Source organism: Indicator indicator, chromosome 3 (assembly GCF_027791375.1).
Source record: "Indicator indicator isolate 239-I01 chromosome 3, UM_Iind_1.1, whole genome shotgun sequence".
NCBI classification, from domain to species: domain Eukaryota; kingdom Metazoa; phylum Chordata; class Aves; order Piciformes; family Indicatoridae; genus Indicator; species Indicator indicator.
The window spans coordinates 31,196,738-31,220,954 of NC_072012.1; the positions used below are offsets into that span (position 1 = coordinate 31,196,738).

At 37.3% G+C, this 24,217-nt stretch overlaps 1 protein-coding gene across 1 annotated transcript in view; it reads left to right on the forward strand.

Moving 5' to 3' along the window:
• Positions 1-24,217, forward strand: part of WASL (WASP like actin nucleation promoting factor) — a 43,046-nt gene that overhangs the window by 18,236 nt on the left and 593 nt on the right. Inside the window, exons 2-11 of the mRNA XM_054399594.1 lie at positions 4,630-4,764; positions 5,931-6,017; positions 6,573-6,669; positions 11,816-11,839; positions 15,415-15,583; positions 17,221-17,263; positions 17,661-17,814; positions 20,993-21,513; positions 22,438-22,546; positions 23,867-23,956. Coding sequence (XP_054255569.1) covers positions 4,630-4,764; positions 5,931-6,017; positions 6,573-6,669; positions 11,816-11,839; positions 15,415-15,583; positions 17,221-17,263; positions 17,661-17,814; positions 20,993-21,513; positions 22,438-22,546; positions 23,867-23,928 — 1,401 coding nt within the window. The 3' untranslated portion in view covers positions 23,929-23,956. The remainder of the gene's footprint in view (positions 1-4,629; positions 4,765-5,930; positions 6,018-6,572; positions 6,670-11,815; positions 11,840-15,414; positions 15,584-17,220; positions 17,264-17,660; positions 17,815-20,992; positions 21,514-22,437; positions 22,547-23,866; positions 23,957-24,217) is intronic.

Genomic DNA, 24,217 nt, shown 5'->3' on the forward strand with positions numbered 1-24,217 from the left:
ACAGGAGGGTATTATCACTAACTCCAATTTTGTTTGCTTTGAATAACACGAATTTATTGAAGTTTACTTAAACTTTTTTTTTCAGATAAACTAAGATTTCAAGTAGTATTTCTGCTTGATTGGTCAGTGGTGCTTTCTCTTCTTTGTTTGGTTTGGGATTTTTTTGTTTGTCTGGTCTTGTTTTGTACAGAATACTTAAAATGTAACAAAATAAATATCAAACACTGAGTATTGTCTAAAGGCCTCATTTTCTATGGATTCATCTTGATTTCTTACAGAGTTAGCTACCCTGCATTGTCACTTCTACTTCATGTCTTTCTGCTATATTCATGAGTCTTAATGAGTTTCTGTATCTTCTATGACTCGGATAATGCTCCACTGTTGGAGATTGCCTTGGTACTGAAGCTTCCTAGGAGTCCTTGTGGTCAAGATTAGATTTACACCTTAGTAAGCCTTTTGCACAGTGAATTTGTACTTGATGTTATCATGTCTCTCTTCCTGAACCCTGCCGCCTGAGGAAGACTTATTACTTACCACTGTTTCAATATCAATGAATAGCAACAGCCCTTTATTCTTGAACAGTCACTGCAGAAGCAAACTGCAAGCTGTTTTTCTGGTCTTGCATTAAAAGAAGAAATGAGTGATTTGGGAGTAACCAGCATCAGCTGGTCAGGCTTCATCACATGTTGACTTAGCTATAATAAGGATTTCTACCATAGCAGGTATTAAAAAATGCCTGACACAAGTATTGGCTGTAGTATTGATCAAGACAATTTTTCCAGATATCTTCTTTAAGGAAAATGTAATAAAAATACTGATTTCTGTTACTGCAGAGTTTGGATTGCACACAACTATTCACCACAGCAAATTTTCAAATAGCTAATTGGGTTTGCTATGAGTTTCAGGCCCAAAGTCTTCAGATTGACTTTGTGATGAATCTACAGGCATTGTATCAGCATAGGGTTTATTTTTCAAGTTGTTTCTGATTGGAAACAACTGCTTCTGGTAGTTTATGCTACATGGCAAATTTTCCCAGTTTTACTTTTAAGACGCTTCTCAGGGGCTGGAAAGGATAACTAAGAAAAGCAAGCCTCTCATATGTGATTAAATTCCATACCTATTCAGGATTCTGCATTTTTGAGGGGAGACTGTGACCCTTAAAGTTGGGAGGTGTTTTCATGAGCCTTCTGTTGATACTATGTATCCTGTAGTATATCCTGGTCCAGACCAGTTCTGTCAGTGAGTCGGTCAGCATACAGCTACCACCACCAGACTTACTGCTTCATAGCTCATCAGTTTGAGGGGAGTGACAAGTCCTTGGAATCAATAGCATGTCCTCCATCCAGAGGTTGACTGTGGAAAAAACCAAAGGGAACTGACGGGGAGGAGGGGTGTGTGTGTGTGTGTGAGTCTCATCTCCGTGGCCCATTGGGTTTTGGTGGGCTACCTTATTTCTTTTCCCATGCATCTTTCCCAGGTATATGAAAAGGACAAGATCTTTGCCAAAAGTGTTAAGCACAGCTGTGCTTAACTACAACAGTAGTGCCAGCTCCAAAGTCTTCCTCCTATTAATGAAGATCATTAATAACTAAATATTAAGTTGCAAATCAATTTACTATGCCTGAGGGGAAAAAAAAAGAAAAAATGCACTCGTTAGCTTACTTAATGGGAGCCCTGTTTAATTTGGTCTAAAATTGATTACCTGGGTTTGCCACCTGTCTGCCAGCAACTGAATAGTATAAAGCATAGCACCACTACTCTGCATGATGAAAATGAACAGCGCCTAAAGTAAAAGGAGATGGATTTTATTGTCTTCCTCACAAAAGTAGGTCTCGTATTTTTCACTGTATTGTCCTTTTAATAAAAAAAAAATTGTAGTGAAATTTGTAATTATGTTCTAACATGTGAAAGCCTCATTGCACTCTGTCAACACTAGGATTTGCATAATGCTAATGAGCATGTTAAAACACAATTGGACTTTAACCTTGGTAGACCTCAAAACAACACATACTTCAGATTCGGATGTTCTCTAACTTGTAAATTAAGCTCTACTTGTAGGGTATCCAAGTTATGGTCATGCAGATTGAGGACACACTCTCTTTGTGCAGTATTTTTCTTCTGCCTACTCTTAGGGTAGGTGCTGGTTCAAGGTTTTGGGTGCAATCATCTTTACATCATTACCCAGTTAGTGCTTTTACTGCTAAATACAATAGGGGAGGCCTTTCTTGGCACAGATCACTGTCTTCTGTGTCTTGAATTTAAGTTGCATAATTCTTGCCAAGATCACCCTTTTCTGCTGCATAGGCCTGTTGAGGAGAGTTTAGTGGAGCTGAACTTCTGGAGGGTTGTGACGGCTTCTTGCATGAGCAGTGAGATGGTTGCTGTGGTTGAATTTGATACTTTCATTACAACTGTAAGAATGGGCCACCTGTGCTTTTTTTGTTGTGTTAACAATGAGATGATATTTGAGAAATGAGAGAAAACGCTGTTAGAAGAAGTTTTGAACAAAATCTGGCCAGTAGTGCTCAAAAGCCTATACCTGTTGCAACATATGGGGAAAAATGACGTGTCTTATATCTGCAGTGTGACATCCTCTAACTGTTTTCTTTGGTAGTATGGCTAATTCAAGTGTCCTTTTTTGCTCGTTTAACAAGTCTGGTTATGATTCAATTATTCATATTGTTCTAGTTTATGTAGAGACAAGTTTTTCTGTACACTTAGTTGTAGAGCATTTGAGGAGACAATTGCAAAGCTTTCTTTTCATCAGTCAGTCATGCTTTAGCTTTTTCTGTAGGTTACCGGAAAGATTTATAGTTGGTCTAACAGCTTCTGAAGCGATCGTTGCAAAAAAGGAACAGAATTATGTCTCAAAATCTTGTGAAAGTTACGTCACAGTTCTTGGGCAAAAGTTACAAAGCTTCCCCAAGGAGCGTCTGTCAGTCTGGCTATAATACTTTTACTCTATTTCAACAACACTGGAAGTTTTTTGATAATTTTAAAATTCCATGAAATTTAGGTTCTTCAGAGTATTTTAAACTAGGCTGAAAAGCATGATATGAGTGATACTGGAACTTAGTAGGTTATCTTGTAATGCAAAAGACATGCCTGCATGCTAGATGTCAACTGTTTAAGCAAGTAGCCAGTACTGATAAAGGGAAAATATTGCTTGTAGAGCAAGTGAGGAAAACCTAATTATTCAAGTTAGACATGATCCCTCCAGAAGGGCCTTGTAACTGTAACAGATCTATGAAAACATCTGCTTAATGTTCCATAGTGAAAAAGGAAGTGAAACTCTTTTGACTTACACAGAAAGAAATGGAGAACAAAACAGTATTATTGTCACCTTACACTAAAACTGAGTTCATACAGCGTAAGTCTTATCTCCAATCAAAGAATGATGTAGCAGGACTGGGTAAGATCCACATGAGAGTGACAAAGCTACTTAAAGTACGGAATGATTTTTTTTTCTTGGTATAATAATTACTTAAAACCAGTATCTCTTCCTAAACGGTAGAGAAATTAAAGGGCAAAGAAGTGTGACAGCTATTTATAAATGCGTGTGCAGCATGGAGAGGCAACTATGAAACCACTAAACCTATCCCCTAGTGTAAGAACAAGGAGGGACAGTCAGCTGAAACTAGCAGATAGCAAACTTTTAGATTAAAGTAGCTAACTGTTTACATGGTGCCTAAGTGAAATGTGAAACACAATCGTGGCCAATGTTCTGATGCCCAGAAGCTCACATGGATCTGAAGAGGAATTGCGTCAATTCACCAAGGAAGAATCCAACATGTACTGTAAAATTCATATGCTAATTCAGGCAGTCTTTAAACTCCAGCGTGCCAGTTGCTGAGGGTATACTCCCATACTGTAATGGTGTACTCTTGGATTCTTACCTAGGCATCTGATGCTGTTGGAGAGTAGCTCCTGGGCTGGATGGTCTCTGGTCTTATGCCGTTACAGAGCCTTTAAGCTTTATGTCCCTGTGATACCTCAAAGGATCCTACTTTCATTCCCTCATTAGACTCTTAAGATAGGACATATATGTCTAAGTTTGAAAACAGGATGATTTCAAGTTGCCAGCTGTGTGAGTGAGCCTAGCTCATGTGGATTCTCAAACCATGGCCAAGAATTTTAGGAGTTTGCTAGTTGGCATAGACTAAAATCGTGCCAGAGGCTATTGGAACAATTAAGCAATGTAGACAGTTCCAATACATGGGAACACTTCCAGGCACTGTGTAATTTGCAGTTCTAGCCTCAGTATTGCATTTCTATGTGGTTTGAAGAACTGAACAGAAATTTAGTTACACAATGGGGTCTTCGTGTGACCACTGTCGTTACTGGTCCCACCTCTTACAGAGTCTCTTTGCTGATTTTTACGAACAAGAAAAATGAAGTTCAGTCAGGTTCTTAAGCTGTCTAAATATCGTGTAGAAGTGAAAATCTGAAGTGTAGGAGTGATTTGGAGTCATTTGAACTTTACTCTGTTACCAGTAAAGTTGATAAATGGGAAATCATCAAAATTGCTGCCTAAAACAAGGGTCAAAATCAAGAGATGCTTCGATGAAAAAATAAAACATGGAATTTGTAATTTTTAACTTAAAAGTAATAGCTACCTTTTCTTTTTAGACGATGTCTTCGGCAGTTGTTCAGATATATGCAGCAGATCGCAATGCCATGTGGTCAAAGAAATGCTGTGGTGTAGCTTGTCTTGTAAAGGACAATCCGCAGAGGTCATATTTTATCAGAATATTTGATATTAAGGTAAGCATAATTTTTTCTTTTTCAGACTCTTTAAGCTTGATTGTATTCATTCTCCATTTTATATTGAATGAGTGTAGGTTGTCTTAGATACAAACTCATAGAAGTTTTCAGGTAAACAGTTATGCTTTAGATGGTGCAGTTACAGTGCTTAATAATAGGAAAGTGCAGCTTTCTAAGATACTGTAAATTATTTCATAGATGTGAGTTTATGTCAATGAAATAAATACCAGATACAACTTTCTTATAGCTCACAGAACTGGCCTTTACAGCTGGTCTGATTAGTCAAACTAGTAAAAATTAGTATAGTGTCACTGATGTGGATAGCTGTCAACATTCTAGTAGGTGTCACTACTAATAAAATAGATGCTGTCTTCTGTATGGGCAGAAACAATCTTTTTGATTGGTGTGTTGGTGCGTGTGAAAACTGCAGGACAAATAACTTGGGGTATTTTTCCTCCACAATACATACATTTATACTGAATATATTTGTCCTATTAGAACATTTCACTTAAGACATTGGGAACTAAGAGATGAGGTGTATAAAATGTGTTTTCATAACAAAAATGATACTGAGAAGGGTGACTGAGACTTTGGAAAGCTTCCTATTACCTCTAAAGCCAGGGACCACTTGTTTTCTGTCAGCGTTCAGTGCTTGAAGTCTCTCAGATTTGTTCAGGATTGCTAATTGGTGCTTGTGATTGGACTTTGTGATTTGGTCACTTGACTACTAGACTTAATGAGAAACCAGTTCCTGAGGTGCTGTTCTATAATGCCATTTAAATATATAAAAATCTTAAAAATACGAGATTTTTGTTTCCTTTACCTGTTTTCAAATCAAACATGAGAAAATTACAAGAAATTTAAGTCTCCTTTATTGCTGTTATCACTCGTCACTGTTACTGCTCCAAGTATCATTGTTGAGGGACTGCAGAACCTGAAAGATGTTTTGAAAATTGTGAACAGAACACAGTGACTTGATGGAATAGTCTTCCACAGCTCTTCTGCAAGTTCCAGTCTATTTGGATTTTGATTGAGTCTTTTGTTGGGTTAATAGCAAGGTAGATGCTTAGCACCATGCAGCTTCTAACTCTTAAGAGATTCCATTGTCAAACAAAATTGTCTGCAATTAGTCTGTTTTTCAAAATATTTTTTTTTCTTCTTTTCAGGATGGGAAATTACTATGGGAACAGGAGCTGTACAATAACTTTGTATATAATAGTCCGAGACGATATTTTCATACCTTTGCTGGAGATGTGAGTCTCAACATGTTTGAATACTTATTTTTATAATGCCTTTTATTTGAACAGTAGTCTCTTTTGATATAATTGAGGTTTTTATTTCATTCTGTGAATCGTTTTTAAAAGTACACCATTACCTGTGTTCCTTGAAGCTTTTTAAGCTTATTTATAAAACGATTTTTTTTATCTCAACTAAAAAACTTACTAATCCATAGGACGGAAGCAGTTCTTTATTTTCAACTCCCTTTAATGAAATTGTTTTAATTGCAGAAGATGTTTGTGAATATCATATATTCTTAAGGCAAAACATTTTTCTATCCCTCCCTTTGATTTCAAGCTGCAATATTTTGTTCAAATTTGTTAGCTGTCATCTCTAGAAAATTGATTATCAGACAAACATTCCTAAGATAGAATGTTTCATTAAGACTTGGTTCCAAATTGGTAGTGATGATTGATTTTTTTTTTTCTATTTTTTTTGTGATTATACCTTCAGAAGGTGTAAGAAGACATTTAAGAAAGCCTTTCAAACATTTTCTTAGTCATGGGTGGGGGAATATTAATGTTTTTCAGACATGTCAAGTTGGTCTTAATTTTGCTAATGAAGAAGAAGCTAAAGTATTCTGCAAAACAGTAACAGATTTACTTGGACGACGACAGAGAAAATCTGGTAAATATTCAAATTAATCTTAAATTCAGGCTTGTTGATGTTGTGTTGGGGAGAGGCAGGAAGTTATTTCTATGTCTGAAAACTACAGGAAGACACTATTGCCACATTTATATTTAGAAGTAACTGTGTTATTAAAGTGTGCTTCTTTTGTGCAAAAATACTGTATTTCTGAAATAACTTGGTGCATCCTACTGTAAGTTTCCTTGTAAATCCTAGACTCCAAGGTTGTGGTGTTTGAAAATATAGTTCAGGAGGAAGTAAAAACGGTAAACTATCAGGGGGAAAACTAAAAATTTTCCTGTAAGCCGTTTTCATATTTGACTAAATCCTCTTTTTTGCTCTGGGCTGTTTATAACTAATTATAACAAATATTTTACCGTCTGCTATGTTCAGTAGTTTATGTAAATGAATTTTGTCATTGATCCAGTGTTTAGTAGAGAACTATGTTGTTCAAAACTAGTGATTTTGTTGTAGGCCAAGATCAGGAGACATAATGTGTCTGTAGTGTCCACTGCAGCACAGTGTGAAGAACAGCTAGCTGCAAGATGCCTTAGGAACATGGTCAGTGTTTTAAAGGCAGCTCAGACTTCCTACAGATCTTGTCTTGGTCATTTTCCAGGGAGACCATAAACAACTTGCCTGTCTGACAGCCACACATCAGTGAAGAATATGGTGCTCTAAAATGTAGGCTGGGAGCACATGAATGTGGTCAGGCTTGCTGTAAGCTGTAGCATGGACTTCCCAGGCTACAGGATGCATTTTTGTAATTCATTGTGGAATTGAATTGCACTAGCAATGCAGTGTAAACTAATGAAAAAAGAACCCCTCATTTTGGAGTGCTATCCTTGAAAGTACTCTTGGAAATACACACGATCTGTGTGTATTTGCTCGGACTTCAGGTGCGGTGACTTGAGTGCAAAGCATTTGTTCCAGAATCTTAAATGTTGGTGGGTTTTTTAGTTTGCTTTGTTTTGGTTTTGTGGTTTTTGTTTTGGTTTTGTTTGTTTTTTTAAGATTCCTTCTGCTCCGAATAAGTTCATAGGGTTTTATTGGAGACAGCAGGGTCACTCAGAAGTGGCATTTGATAATTTCTCATACATATTGCATAAAAGTAATCTTACATCAGCTTACATAGCTTTTATATTATCAGACATACATACATTGTGGTTGGAGTCAATGATCTTAATATCATTTACGTTGGAAAAGACCTTTATGATTCTGTGAATCTGTTTTCTCTTCCTGAGGTTTCATTCTAACTTCTTGTACACAGGATAGAGGTGAATTCACCTCTGTCCTTCCACATGGAGTTTTTCTTGGCAGGACCCCATAGGTTTTTCTTGTTTACTCTTTGAAAACTTATCTTGGGTTGTGTGCTGAAACTTGTGTTGTAGGATGAGTTTATTCCATACATTGTCTTTTGACAAACAGCTCCCCCTCATCAAAAAACTTGAAGACAGCTTCAATTAAAAAAAAAACCCAAACCAAAAGATCACAACTCGCAAACTGCAAAACTAAGAATTGCAAACAATCACGAGGTTCCTTAGTCAAGCCACCAGATGGAGTTCTGTGTATCTTTGATGCAGCTCTATATAATTGTGCTTCTAAATAACAGGCTTTGCATTTGCTTAAGTCAGAGCTGATTTGCTGATGGTGTTTATTTATGTGTTCATAAATATTTAAAATACAGTAATTTGTCCACAGGTTTTTTTTTTTATATATATATACTGTAAATTATATGTATCAAAGTTGCATAATATTTGTGTTCTATGTATAAATAATGTGTGTATGGTAATGCATCTTAACTTCTCAAACAGAGATGTAATAGTCTGGTAGCTTTAATGCTGTTTTTTTAAAAGGGATTTTTACTCCTGTGCCTTTCAAAATACATTTCATTTCATAGTAATGCCACCTGACATGCTTTCGACTGAAATGAGTACTCTGTGTTGACTTAGCCTGTTACACCATTTGTGACTTGCTAGGAGAGTTTTGCAAGAGTCTTGTGGAAAGCTTATGTTGTTGGAAAGTAGCAAGAACTGTGTGTTCTGTCTTACAAAACTTTATCTTCATGCTGAGATTAGTACCCATAATATTGTCTAAAAGCTGCAAGAAGAGGCAATGGTGTTCTGTCCCTCCTCAGTGGGCATGAATGCAGTCCAGTAAGTGGACAGATCTTGAGTTTCAGAGAGGTGAAAGAGAATGCGCAAAAGCTTGCAAATTGTGCTGGTTTGGGACCAGACGGATCGTCTCTTGCCCCGAAAGGGACAAAAGAATGAGACTCACACAAACGGATTGGAGAGTGATGGAAAGTTTAAATGGAAAAGCAATTGGTGAAGCTACAGAGAACTATAAACTACAAAGCATAGTGACAAAGAGTATCCCAAAGCGTACAGAACCCCTCACAGAATTCCCAGAGGCTTCCCAATCCTTCCCTTCTTCCCACCTGAGGGTAAACCCAAACCCCCCAGGGCTCTTTCTTCCCCCTCCTGCTGCTAGGCAAGTCTCAGGCTGGCCAGGTCTGAGACTGCCCCCCCTCCATTCTCCTCCTGGCATTAGGCCTAGACAGGCCTAAGAGGCCTTGAGGATACTCCCCCGGCATTACCCGATAAGAGAGGACATCTCCCATGGGAGCAGAGAGGGAAGAAAGAGGAAGAGAATGACTCTGCAGATGGCTTTATAGGGCGCAGGATTTATGGGTAGAAATACATCGTTTCCTGTGTCCACCCCTGTGGGTGGGCACCCAGGACACCAGAGGTGTATCTCATGCGGCAGTGGCAGGGGGCACCCAGCCTAAACTGCCACACAAATGTACAAAATATCTGACAGAGAACAGAATCAGGGAGATATGCAGAAAAAGAATTATTGACATGCTGTCTTAATCTTTTTAATATCAGGCTGGTCTTCCTCTAGCTAAATTCTGATTTTTATTTTTTTCAAGTCACTTAAATTCTTAACCATAGATTATGAAGAAATTACTATAATTAGTAAATTTCTCTGGTAGACTTGTTTAAATAATCTGTCTACTTATTTCTTAAACCCTAATCTCAAATAGTTCCCCCAGTAAGCAGGGTGTACATGGTGTTTTTTCTGGTCTCAGTGCTTGTCAGCATAGCACATTTTCACTTTGGATGTTCTTGCACATAGGTAGCATTAGTTTTAATTATCTTGCCTCAGAAATGTTAATATGTGTACACACATCCTCCCCACCTTCTGAGCACTCAGCCATAAAAGTGCAGCAAGGACTTGTAGAACAGAGCCTTGTTTTGAATTGCCTTTCTGAAGTTAGGAGGCTTCTTGGCTAATTTTTATGGATTATTTGTGGGTCATGGACGGAAGCTCTGTTAGCCTCACTGAAGCTGCCTTTTTTCCACCACAAGCTTTTAGCTCTTGATGTCCTTTCTAATGCACTTCATGAGCTTCAATCTGGGTATTTAATATGGAGAGCTTTGGTTTGTTTGGGTTTTTTTAATCTTTGGTCACAGCTTTTTGTTTTGCTGCCTAGGAGATAAGGGCATGTCTGAAGTGCTCGACTTGCATTAGATTCAAGACTTGATGTAGGTTGTTCTTATTTCCAGGAGTACTTTCAGAAGGGACATAGGCAGCTGGTGAAGTTGATCTGTTTCGGGTCCTTAGGCATGTGCATTTTCAAAAAAGGAGAAATCTACCACTCCAGTAAGGTCATCCACACTTTGGAACAGGAGTTCATATTTTCTAATCAGCAGTAGGAATCACAGAAAAATGGCTCTAGTATCTTTGGGTGAAAATTAATCTTTTATGTACTCAGCAAAAATTACAGGAAGTGTTTAAAATGTCTTGCTTTGTTTTCCACTGTCTTATCACTTGAACTCTTTCTTCTAATGAGAATTGTAACAGATTCCCATGATTGGGCACAAGGCCACTTAACACTTCCTATGAATGAATACCTCTTGCTTTTGCCAGCTTCCCATCCTGTGCCAAATGACTTGCAATCAGGCCTGCATTGTCGTTTGCTGTCTCTGAGTTGTTGGATAAAACTCTAATTATGTTCCAAAAGTTGAATTTGCAAGGGGGTTTTGTGGTTTGGGTTTTTTTCCTTTTTTTCTTTCTTGTGTTTGTTGTTTTGGTTTGGTTTGTGGGTTTTTTTCAGTGCAACATGAGTGGTTTCTCAAACTGAGTTTTCAAGGAAGAGAAAGCACTGTGTTTGGAAAAAAAACAAACTTTTTTTTTTCTTCTCAATTTTTTTTGTCCCCTCAGATCTAATACTTTGTGCTGAGGCACCCTTGCAGAGGTTCTCTATGTCTGTGCCTAAAAATAATCATCTGTGATCTAAGAGGCAACTGCCTCTTAGTATTTTTCAAAAATATTGCTAGGACAAGGTCAATGCGATCTCTGGACACACCTTATCCCTTACCTTTTTATTTGTGTCTGGAATAATATAATAGTTTTACAATTTTTCTGGGACTTGCTGAAGTGGGAAATGGAATTAATAGTGAGTGAGTGAAATCTCTTTTAAAGGAGAATTTACTGTTACAGTCTGAGAGTACTAAGGTGTGAAGTGTTTACAAGTACATTTTACCTCATCAAGCCAAATTCTTCATGGACTGTGAAACAGTGGTGTTGTGAATAGAATTTCTGAACTGAGTATGAGATTAGTACCAAGGGGATTCTAGTTCTGTTCCATATTGCTTAGTTACCTGTTTGATAACTTAGGTGCTATGTCCTATTTTCTTTGCATAAACTTGAAAATAATGTATTTTAGATCCTGTGAGAGAGGAATACTTTATAAAAGTATGAATTATTTCAAATAAAAATGAAGGGACAGTTTCATTCAGTGGAAATTAGAAGCCGTAACACTTCAAAATATTTCTTTGGTAGGTTGTACAAAAAGCATCTAATTTTTAGTCTTTTAACTTACTTTGTGATCAACATGTCTGAAAACAATTCAGTTGCTATTTTTGTGTGCTCATACTCAGTTTGCGAAGTTGAAGTTAGTGCTTATTATCTAAGACAGGGGTTTTATTTCTCTGTAATGATTTGCGCAGTAAGTAGGCTTTAAGGATATTAATAGATTGAGTTCAAGGTCATTGAAAGCTTCACTAGAAAGTAAAATCTAGAATTATTTTTTTCTCGTGGTGCGTGTGAATAAATAGCTCTTTTTCTTTTTCTACAGAAAAAAGACGAGACCCACCAAATGGTAAGTTTTTTGCATAAATCAATGCCTTTTTATTTATTCCTGTTGCTGTCACATAGTGTTTATGTAGAGCTTTGTTTCAGACTTGTATGTCACCAAATTAGGCAATCCTTAACTAGTTCTAAATTACGGGAACTACTGAGATCTTTTCTGTCCAAATAAAGCCTCCCACAGGTTTTAATGCTTCTCAAAAATGAGTATAAAGTGTTGAGGAAGTTTAGGCCTTTAACATTTAAGCTTGAACATTTGCTTCTGTTCACTCAAAGAGCTCATTCCTGATATCAGTGTCTGCAGAGTATATAGGAATTAAAAGAGCAGCGATTACTATAGTGCCACCTACCACAAAAAAATTTACCCTTTGTCTCTACTGTAAATGTTTTCACCAGTAACACAAACAATTTTTGTCTAGTTTGCTACCTGTATTTTGAATAACAGTTAAGATAACTAGATCCAGGCAAACATTTATTATTAAAACATTCTCATCATTAATCCTGTAAGATCTCAGGCAACACTTTTTGAGAAAAATATTGCACACTAAACTAGCATTCGTGGATCCTGTGCCTTTATCTTGACCAGTGTGTGAAATACATAGGTTTATGTCCAAAGTTGCAGGTTTATAGTTAGTGATCACAGCTCAAAGCATCTCTTCTTTCTCAGTAAACCATTTCACTGAGAGACCATGTATTCTTTGTGAGCTGCCTGTCTTCATTTTCCGATTCTGTCTAATTCTGTAACGTCTGGCTTCTCTGCTTGCTGAGAGTTAGGCATGTTCATTCCCTCTGTAGTTGCAAATGAAACATGCTCAGGGCATGGGTTATAGTATTTGCAATTCAGACTAGAGCAACTACATACTATCAGCATGTAACTGGGAGAAAACTGTTGTATCAGCTGGCTTTTGCGTTGTTCTCCTTATGCAGTGAAATTCTGTTGGGGGGGAAGTGGGGAGGGTGGGTGGGAAGGAATGTGCTTTTTTTTTCTACTGAGTATCAATGTGTAATTACCTTTAAAACTGAAAACCAAGAACAGTCACATTTCTGGACTCACATGATCCATGCCTGAAATACTATGGGGAATTTTGTTTTAGTGGAGCTTGTTTGTCTGGATTTTCTGCATATGTTGAAGCTGCGTGGAAAAACCGCTCTGTCTTGTCATGTGACGTTTTCAATGGTACGGATTTGAGGTTTTTTGGGTAGAATTGCAGGATTAAAATCAAACTGGCATTAAGAGTTATGTAAAATGTACTAGTCTGTAATTTCCTGGGATTTATGTTCTACGCATTTGTAATAGCTAGGTCTCTTTATGCAAATAAAGAAGACTTACTGTAGTTGAACTGACCTTGTAGTGAAGTTCTGGATGAAATGAGGATTTGTCAGAGAATTAGATTTTGAGAGACTCTTTAAGAACCATGCGGCAGAATTTTGTTTCAGCTATTAACTAGAACAGTTTGCATTTATTATTGTAGGGGTGTCTGTAGCCTGGGACCGATGCCTACAGAGCTTCTAAAATAAAATTCCACAGAATTAATATTTCAAAATGTTCTGTACTACATTTTCTGAAGATGTCACAGATCTTGGTAACAGTGGATGCTTAACGCCACTGTACTGCCAGGTACTTCCTAGCGATGAGCTCTATGTGCCTCTCTCATCTTCATTTATTGAGCTAGCTACACCTGATGGGGAAGGTGCATGTCTTATGATAGGAAAAATTTTGTTGGATATAAATATGGCAGTTCTAGAAGAGTACAATTATTCCCAAGATTCTTTTACCTCTCATGGACATCTAAGTTCTAAACCTGACGGTAAGAAAGATTTTTCATTTTAAGAGTTTGCTGTGAACTTCTGTATGAATATTGTTAGTGTCAAGGAATCAGGCTTATCAGTCTGCTCAGCTGAATAAAATTAAATTTGCAAATGGCTTATGCTTTACATGGTTAAGACCATGTATGGTTACTTCGGGATTTTATATGCACAAAGGTGCATTGTTTTCCAGTGGCTATTAGGAATTTTGAGAAGAATATCACAAACTTCACAGCACTGCAGAGGTACAGGTGCCTTTTTTAACATCAGTACATCTGTTGAAACTACAAATATCGATATCATAGATGAAAATAGACTATAACAGAGAAAAATGTAATAGGTGATTAAAGTGAAAATTAACTCTTAGAGGGTTTTTTTATTTTTATTTTCAATTAATCCCAAAGATTTTACGTAACTCCACTTCTTAAGTTTTGCGTTTATAATATTTGATGACTAGTGGAATTAATGCTAAATTTATGCTCTGTGGAAAATTTAATAATGCAAATTGTTCTGCAGAGTACTGTGTGGTCAGAATGTGCTTTGGTGTTCTCAAAGGGCAGTTGTTTAGGTCATAACATTTCTAGATTAAAGCATTTCAGCAGATTAGTTTTGTCTAGTCTGGTGTATTTCTGTTCTTGTTTCTTGTTCTTTGTCTGGCCTGAACTAAGTGCTTCCCACTGAGGTGTAAACTAGAAATGTCAGATGTGTTACCCAGTGTATTTTCTGCTCCTTCCTCATTTGGACTTTTGATTGTGAAACCTAAGACTTGTTGGTCCTTACAGAATGCTTAGAGAACTTTGAATTATGCATACAAAATGCAGTTATGAAAAAAAAAAAAGTGTCCAAAAAGGTTCTGATTTATCAAATCTTAAGAAGATTTTTTTGTCATCTGCACAGTAAGACTGGATGCATGAGTAACTGCTGAGTAGTAACTCACAGGCAAATAGAGGATGTTTTCAAACTATTTGTGTCCAAACTGGTCTTAAATTCATTACTTAATCTCATTTTTTCAAAACTGAAAATACCCTTATTGCATATTTTTTACAAGTATGTGTATGTATACATACTTATATATGAGTTTTTCATATATGCACACATATAAAAATTGATGCTTAGTGTTTAAATACTACTATCACTTGCTTATGTCAAGAGTTACCTTCTGTCAAAGCTGAAAATGGAATACATTGGAATACCTGCTAAGTACATGTATTTGCAAGTATTCTATAAGCAACATAATAGTAAAATGCTAAAATTAGCAGGAGTATTATTCAGATGCTTTTTCAACAACTGCAGTAGTAATTCAGAATTGTTTATAATAAAGAGGAAGGTTTGAGAATATCATTCATAATTTGAGTGTTTAACTTGTTTTTCTGGTGCTGTTCTTGCTGGCTCTGTTTTCTGGTGCTGTTCTTCAAGCTCTGTTTCTTACCTGGGACTTCAATTACTTTGCAAACCTGTCGAAGAGTGAGACATTAGAAAACATGATTAGTTCCTATAGATGTTCTCGCGATGTTCAGTTTCTCAGTGTGACAGCAGAAAGCATTCATGCTTGGCACTTATTGAGTGGAGGTTTGCTCTCCGTTGCAATCACTTTCCTATGCTGCTATGGTAATGGGTACTGAGCATTACTGTTTATGGCACTCATTCTTTGATCTTATCTAGAAGTGTAGCTGTGCTACACCTTGATATGTCTCATTCCATGTGTTCTGTGTTCATGAAAAGTCTTTAGTTTAAAAGTACTTTGCCAAATTTGTAAAATACAAATTCTACCTACTTTCACAGGCCCAAGTCTACCAATGGCAACTGTTGACATCAAAAACCCAGAAATTACAACTAACAGATTTTATACTCCACAAGTCAACAATATTTCATATACCAAAGAAAAGAAGAAAGGAAAAACTAAGAAAAGAAGATTGACAAAGGCAGATATTGGAACGCCATCTAATTTCCAGTAAGAACTTTCTGGAGTTTGGGGACTGGTGGATGGAGTTTCTTGTTTCTTTGGGGTTTTTATTGGTTGGCTGGTTTTTGGTTTGTTTTGGTTTGTGTGGGTTGTTGGTTGGTTGGTTGGTAGGTTTTTGTTTGTTTGTTTGTTTGTTTTTGGTTTTTATCTTAATGTCAATTACACTTGCAAATGCTAAAGTCTTGATTATGTTACTATTATGTGTAACCTGAGCTACAGTGAATGCTAGCTGGAGTGCTGTGAGGGTAGGCCACACAGGAACGTGTCCAGGTTGGCTTTGAAAGTCTCTAGTGAATGAGACTCTACAACTCTGGGCAGCCTGCTCCAGCACTCCATCACCCTCACAGTGAAGAAGTTTCTCCTCATCTTGAGGTGAAACTTACGGTGTTCTAGCTTATATCCATTATTCTTTGTCCTATTACCAGCTGCCACTGAAAAGAGCCTGTCCCCTTCCTCTTGACACCTACCCCTCAGATATTTATAGACATTAATAAAATCCCCTCTCAGCCTTCTCTTCTCCATATTAAACAGTCCAAGTTCTCTCAGTCTTTCTTCATAGGAGGGATGTTCAGTGAAGGATGAAAAATAAAGGAGAAATACCATGTACGCTACTCCATATAAACTTTCCTGTCAATTAAGTGCACTAAGCTCTGAATTATATGTTCACAGCCCCTTCAAAGGGCATCCTGAGAGCAGATATGCAGATATGTTGATGAGCTGGTAAATTTCTGTCAATTTACATAGGCCAGTTAATACATTCCAATCAGATATGGGACTGTGTATTAGGAAATGCATATCTAATTCATGTGAGCCAGCTGTAGCTTAACATCTGGAATTCTCTAAGCAATAAATCATCCCATGTTTTGGTAGTGAAAGGCATTTAAATACTTGGGTAAAGCAAGGGGCTTTCCTTTTTTGCCTCTTTTGTAGCATAACATAATTTTGAACCAGATGGTTTACTTTCTTTCATGTCCCTCAAGCTAAGTAGTTAAATAATCATAGTTATACCAAGGCCAAAACTAATCACTGAGTTTCAGTATTCTCATTAAAAAATGTGTATTCTTGAGGATACTAAGCAAGTGTACAAGGTCTGGTGCAATAGGCACCGTGTAAGGAGAGAGAAACAGTCCTTGTAATGTGACAGTTTTAGCCTAAACTGTTCCTAAGAGTGCAACTGGATTTCCTCATGGTATCTTGGGCTGGCCATTGACAAAAAGAAACCTGGTAACATTATTGTTCTGTCTTCTATAGCCAGTGGCAGTTGCATGGAGTAGCTTGGTCAGGCACAAACTCTTTGGCCTTTTCAGCTGATTATAGCATCACATAAAATAATGCTTCAGGAGCTGTTTGCAGTCTTTCCATCACCATCTGTAGGCACCACAGAGTGGCACAGAGCCAGTGAAGGAAATGACTTCTCCAGTTGGTCTTTTTGACACAAGACAAAAAATTGAGAGTAGAGTTTTCCTATTCCATTCTTAAATGGGACACTGCAGAGTAAGAATTGCTTCGTGTCTTAACGAGACTAGAGGTAGAGGCTGGTAGTAATCTCCAGTTACCTTGGTATCCTGTTTTAGTTAACAGGGTTCTTTTTATGCTGATTAAATGGACTCTCCTTCTGTTTTTAGACACATTGGACATGTTGGTTGGGATCCAAACACAGGTTTTGATGTAAGTAATTTAACAAGTTATTCAAGACACTGAATGATTAAAAGCTTTTCAGGCTTTTTTGTGTAAGTTGTGAAGATTAGCATTGAATAAAAAGCTGTGCATTCAAATAGTTACAAATTGTGATTTTATAATACAATACAAACATAGAGATGTTGGAGTTGAAGGGAATAGGAGGGATCCAAGGTTGAGGGGAAAAAGATGCAAAACTTAAGTTTTTGTATAAAGTACTTACCTCTCCTAAACCAGTCCTTTCTGACTGAAAAGACAACCCAGAAATAGGTATGTGGCTTTGCTATTCTTTTTAATTACATGGTTTATGGGGTTTTCCAATACAAATTATATTTTAAAAGAAATCATCTATTTCAAGCTTCTTGAAACTAACATATCTGACTTTCAGGTGAACAACTTAGACCCAGAACTGAAAAACCTGTTTGATCTGTGTGGAATTTCAGAGGCTCAACTGAAAGATAAAGAAACTTCAAAGGTCATATATGATTTCATTGAAAAAACGGGAGGTGTGGAAGCTGTTAAAAATGAACTGCGGAGACAAGGTGGGATTCCTTTTATTTTCAGGGCTTTTGGTTTTTTTTTTTTAATATAAGGATTAGAGTAGAAGCTATTGATAAAGAGATTTTGGTTCTCTTCCTTGGGCTTCAAGTCACTGCAGTTGCACTGGATTTCATAATGTTTCTGTACACCATGCATGATATAAAAATGTTGGTGACCCATGAGTGTACTTGTTCCCTAAAGAATAAGAATCTTATGTCAGTGAATTTCCAGTAACTGCAAGCTACAATGCCATGCAGTATGTTCAATATAGATGTTTTTCAGACTGTATGTTGTCTGTTTGTTTGTAGTCTCAATCTTATAAATTAATTAAGATCGTCGAAGCCATCTTGCTGTTTGTTATAGTAGTAGTACATGGCTGACAGATGTCCATACGGTGCCCATTTACCCTGGTAGCACTCAGCAATGAGCCTTGCAACAACTAGAGACCTGCAACAGTTTTGGTTTTATTTTTTGTGGGTTCTTTTGTGGGTTTCTTTGTTTTAAAACCTTTTTTTTTTTTGTTTTCTAATTCAAAGTAAAATGTGCTAGTTTTGAGCAGGATGCTGCTGCAAGAAAATTCTCACATAAGCCATTTCCTGTGACATAATAAGTCAGTCTGAAAACTTGCACTGCCAATGTCAAACTTTAAAAACTTTGCCTAGAATGCATCTTAAGAGAAATAAGATAGAAATGCCATTGAAATTATAGCACTTTAAAACTAGTGAATACAATGTTTGAGTGCAGATTCAGGGTACAATGACTTGTCACATTTATTCCTTAGGTCCTCCACGGTGGAGTGGTATGTATGTATTTGAGCTGGCATCTAAACATATGCTTCAAAGTATGCTGCTGCTGTGTGATTTCCTTTCTAGATGAGAAACCAGAGTCCACATCCGTTTGACTGCAATGCTAAAAATTGTAACCAAACTCCCTAGTTAAACTGCAAGCAAAATTTCAGTTAGATTTTTTTTCTCAAAATCTGTCACTTTCATAATATAATCTTTACTCTGTTTAAATGTTTACAGAGCTGTTACTCTCAGACTGTGATAAAATTGGACCAAGAAGATAGACTTTCAAGTTTTATTTATGGCTAGCTTAAAATACTTTAAAAATGTCTGTTTTTCTATTAGTTGGGTGTTCCAGTTACAGCCATTTGCATGTATGTCATTGAAAGAAAAGCTGCCTCGTCTTTACTGTGTGATAATAATCTACCTCTGTGCTTTCTGATAGAGGTAGATAAAATATTTCAGCGATTTTAAGCCACATTTACATTATTTGATGTGTAGGCTTGACTGCTGTTTGAAGTGCTCTTTCCCAACTGAAACACCTTTTTCTGTGTTTATTGCAAGAATTTCTGTGCTTACGTATTCACCCTGCTAGGACTGCTAAAACAGAAGTTATTTTCCTGTTTTTCCTGCCCTTTCCCTAGTTTTGCTACTGTTGGTTGTTTTTAGTGACAGTACTATTAATAGAAGATTTTACAGTTTGGGGTTTGGTTTTTTTCCTTGTTAATAACAATGTTCAGATTAATGTGCATTTATTTAAAAAAAAAAGCTAAAACTTCCTTTCTTGTATCATTTGTTTGGGAGATGGAGAGAAGATGAGAGAAATGCTTTCTCCTTGTTCCTCCTTCCTTCAGTTGAGCACAGGCAGGCCTTATAAAAACTCATGAACTATCTTTCCACAGACTGGATGTGGCATATCTTTATAAACTGGGTGCAAATAAACGCCTTCCCCGCAGGAAAACCTAACACTTGGGTTTAAGATCTACAGGCAGCATAGATTCCGGAGCGTAACCCATGTTTGTATCTCTTTGCGGTAGTACAAAAACAGCTGTCTGTAGGGCTTGCGGAGTAAATCACGTTGTGACATACTGCCCTCAAGTGGACGCAAAGGAAAGTACAAGCAGGGCAACCAAAAAGTAGTGGGACTTTCTTAGAATCACGAATATTGACAGTATGTCTCTTGGAAAATGTGAAGTTTGAGAGGAGATTCTCCTTATGGTATTCTTTTGTAGGGATGGAAACATGCAGAGCTTGTAGATGCAAACATGCAAGTTTGTAGAACTTACGGAACGTAACACCGGGTTTTAGGAGGGATACGTTTCTCTAAGATGAGCAGGGAAAGAGGCACTGAGGCACTATAGTCTCCTTGCTAAAAAACTCTCTTTGGGGGATGTCCTCTCTTTGCTCTTGTGCAGACAGCCTGCTTTCTCAGCATGTAACAGGGAGGAGATAATAGAAAAGGTAAATAAAGCAGTGTCTTCTTGAGTGTAATACCTTTTGTGTTACCCAAAGCATGTGAAATCAAATATGAATTTTCTTAGTTGTGGGATGGCACCTGGATTATTAACTAACTACATGCAACAATCACACAGTCTAAAGTGCCATAAGCTAGATGCTTAATGGAAGAGGAAACTAAATGGTGCTATTTAAAATTTGATTAGCAGGGCAAATACATTTTAAGGCCGTTTTGTAATAGAAATGATCCTGTGTGATGAGGTAGCCCTGAAGGTGTTTCCTTTCTACAATTCCTGCCATAAAAGATATTGTTAGATCTAATTTTCAGTAACAGGAATGAAGAGGCAGTTACACTGCCTTGTAATTAGTAGCTTTTTCGTTACCAGAAGATGTTACTTCAAAAAAATTAGCCTCCATAATTACCTAATAAAATAATGGATGAGTTATAAAGTAGGAATTCTGTATTTCATATTACATTTGTTTTCCAAAACTTTTTCCTTTTGCCTCCTGGTTCAACAAAATTCTAGAAGAATCTTTTGGTTTTTTTTTTTTCTACATTTTGTCATGAGAAATTGAAATACTGATTTAAGATATCATTTGATTATGAAGAAAATCACTGCTGGAGGACCAAACCAGAGTTAATGTCCAAGCATGTTTTGTGACTTTATTTAGTCTTTCTGTGTATTGCACTTGCTCCCTGCAATGTTGATTCTTTTATAAAATAGACAACAGACAAGGGGACTGCATTCAGCTTTGGTGTCTATTCATATGAGCACAGTTTATATTGTTCTATATTCAACTTAATCCATAATTGGTAAAATTTGCACAGGCACAGAGATCCTTGCAAAAGACAAGTTTGTTTGTTTTTTTTCCTGCTGTCTCTGAAAGACATTCTTTTATTGAGTTGCATGTAATTGTAAATTGTTTTGTTTTGTTTCAGCTCCACCTCCACCACCACCGTGTAGAGGAGGACCCCCTCCACCTCCACCACCACCTCCCCATAGTTCAGGCCCTCCTCCTCCCCCTGCTAGGGGCCGAGGGGCACCACCTCCACCTCCTTCAAGAGCTCCCACAGCAGCACCTCCACCCCCACCTCCATCTAGACCTGGTGCAGCAGTGCCCCCACCCCCTCCAAATAGGATGTATCCTCCACCACCACCAGTGCATTCATCATCTGCACCATCTGGCCCTCCCCCGCCCCCACCACCACCAGCAAGTGGGTCATCTGTTCCTCCACCACCACCTCCTCCTCCACCCCCTCCTGGTCCTCCTCCACCACCAGGCCTTCCTTCAGAGGTTGATCACCAGCTTCCAGTTCCTGCAGGAAACAAAGCAGCACTCTTGGATCAAATCAGAGAAGGAGCTCAGTTAAAGAAAGTGGAACAGAACAATCGGCCGGTGTCTTGCTCAGGAAGAGATGCACTGTTAGACCAGATACGACAGGGTATACAGCTGAAATCAGTGAGTAAAAGCTGCTCTTCATCTGTGTCCCCTTAGGACATGCAAAATGGCTGCAGTACTGCAGTGTGGACAGTAAATTGCAGCTCTATTCTAGAATGGATCATAACTTTTAGAGTTGTTGAAGTGATGCTATAAACAGCACTGAGAAAATGCTTAGAAAATATATTTTCTATAGGTGAGTATTGGTGCATGGAATTATCCTTGTTTCAAACTCATGTCTCACTTTTCCTAATCCTACATAAATCCTACAGTGATGACATCACAATATTGAGGCTCTAAAGAACTTCAGCAAGAGCTACAAAGCATTGCTGATCTCCTGAATACTTCAGTAAATTTGTCTAAACAGCTGCAGGGGTCGCAGGGGATGTCTTCAACAGTAATGGTAGTGGATGGCCAACACTAGGTTTTGGACAAACATTAGTTTGTTGTCTTATTTTTTTCCCCCTTTGTTTTGTTTTGTTTTGCCAGTCCTCTTGAGGTTTGCGATGTAAGAAGTGTGAGGACATTTTAATATCTACTTGCTATCCCTAACTTTCAGAAGGGAGTAGCAACCCGAAGCAGACCTGGCTAACAAACCCAAACAAGAAAAAGTATTTTCTGGAATATATACCAAGGATAAAATAAATAATAATTATGCAGGTGCACAAGCCATGCACAACCATGTTAAGAAGCTTTCCTTTAATTGAGCACTTGCTTTGTGGTAGTCAGAGCTGTGAAAGACTTAATCTTGAGTATGTAGTAATAGTTGTGTTTCATGGCAAAAGAGAAGAGGTTAACTTTATCATAGAAAAAAAGACTTAGCTTGAGCTAAAGAAGCAGGCTAGTTTTACTCGCCCTTCTAGCTGAGAAGAAACTCATCAAACTTTCTTACAAGATTATCTTGAAATATACAGGTTCTGTTTTATTAATTTCCTTTTTTTGAAGGTATCTGATGGTCAGGAGAGTGCACCACCAACACCTGCACCCACCTCAGGAATTGTGGGTGCATTAATGGAAGTTATGCAGAAAAGGAGCAAAGCCATTCATTCTTCAGGTGAGTCTCACAGTGTCAGGTTTTGAAGAGTTAACACTGCTGTTCAACATAAAATATTGTTGGAAAACCCAACAGATTTCAGCATATAATCCAATACACAATACTCTAGGCAAGCCTCTAGTGATGGTTTGAATGGTTACTTCATGCTACTTTGAATTACTGGTGTATAGTAGTTTCCAGTAATACTGAAATAAAAATTCCTGATCAACGTTAATATTTTTATAATTTTTTTAAATGACTGATTTATTTTTATCCACTAGTTTTCTGATTAAATAAATCATCGAAATATGTGGGAGGGAAGGTTTTTAATGCTTTCTCTTTGTAGAAGCCAAAGCTCTGGAAAAGAGTCATGCTCTCAAAGCTGCGGATTACAGTGTGCTTTGGATGCCATCTGCTGGATAATAATCAGATAACTAGTGTTGCTTGACTAGTCCCATACTAGTACTGAATCAACTTCCCACACTTCAGTGCTTAGAAGAGGATTTGCATTTCAAGTACCAGCTTATAATAAGTGCAGTTCAGTAGCTACAGTGCAGCTGGTTACATCTCTTCTGAGCTTGCCTTGATGCCAAAGCTGCATTTGCATTCAGCAGACCATTTGACTAAGGGCAATATACTTTGTTGATTTGTTGCCCCACATAGTGATTTTCTGTTCTGATATTTTACATAAATACCAGAACAGTGCTCAATACAATGTTTTCCTAAGGAAGGGAATGCTCTTGCCTCACAAGTAAGTAGTTTAATTTTAATAGGCTACAACTTTAAAATTATAATACATACAAAAACCATGTAAGGCTGAATAAAGTTAACAATAAATACTAATGCCAGTGTGCATTACGCAGCTTAGACTATTCCATTAGCTGCATGGTCTTTAGCTCACAAATTTTTTTATCTGCTTGTACAGCAAACAGAGATCTCATTATGTGGTAAACTTGGTGAAGCAGTTCTTACATATCAGAAATTAATCTGTCCTAGAAGTTTAAATTGGGAACAAGTTGGCCCATTACCCATTCTCTAAGAAAGAGCAACAAGTTGTATGTTAAATGAGAACTTTTGATTGTTTTTTTCATAACAGAAAACAAGATATGTTTTTCATGTGCAGTGAAAGGAGTGAGAAAGGAAACAAATTAGATTAACTTTCAGTCAGTATCTATCTATACTGAATGTTGTGTCTAGAAATCTTAAAGTAGAGCATTACCAAATGTATTGTTGTGACTGCCTTGAACCGATCTATTTTCAGAAAGTTGTGGGGAGCAATCAAGAACACTTTTGTCATGTTCATTTGGTGTGTGCAAGCAACTTGCTTTTTTTGTCTTACAGACGAAGATGAGGATGAAGACGATGAAGAAGACTTTGAGGATGATGATGAATGGGATGATTGATCATATATTATTATATATATTTTTTAAGGTGAATGATATACTAAACACTACTTTCTGTCTATGGATTCTGTAAAATTATCATGTAAATGTCTACCAATTTGCTGTATATTTTTGTTGCCTTTTGCTTTTTTATTAATCTGTGCAATACCTCATTTAATCTGTAAAGGTTTGTCAAATCCTCTTCAAAGATACTCCCTGTTAATGTGTGCAAGTTTACACCTGGATGATCATGTACATGTGAATACTTTCCATTCCATCAATAAGGGAGTTTAAATGTAATATGTGAGAC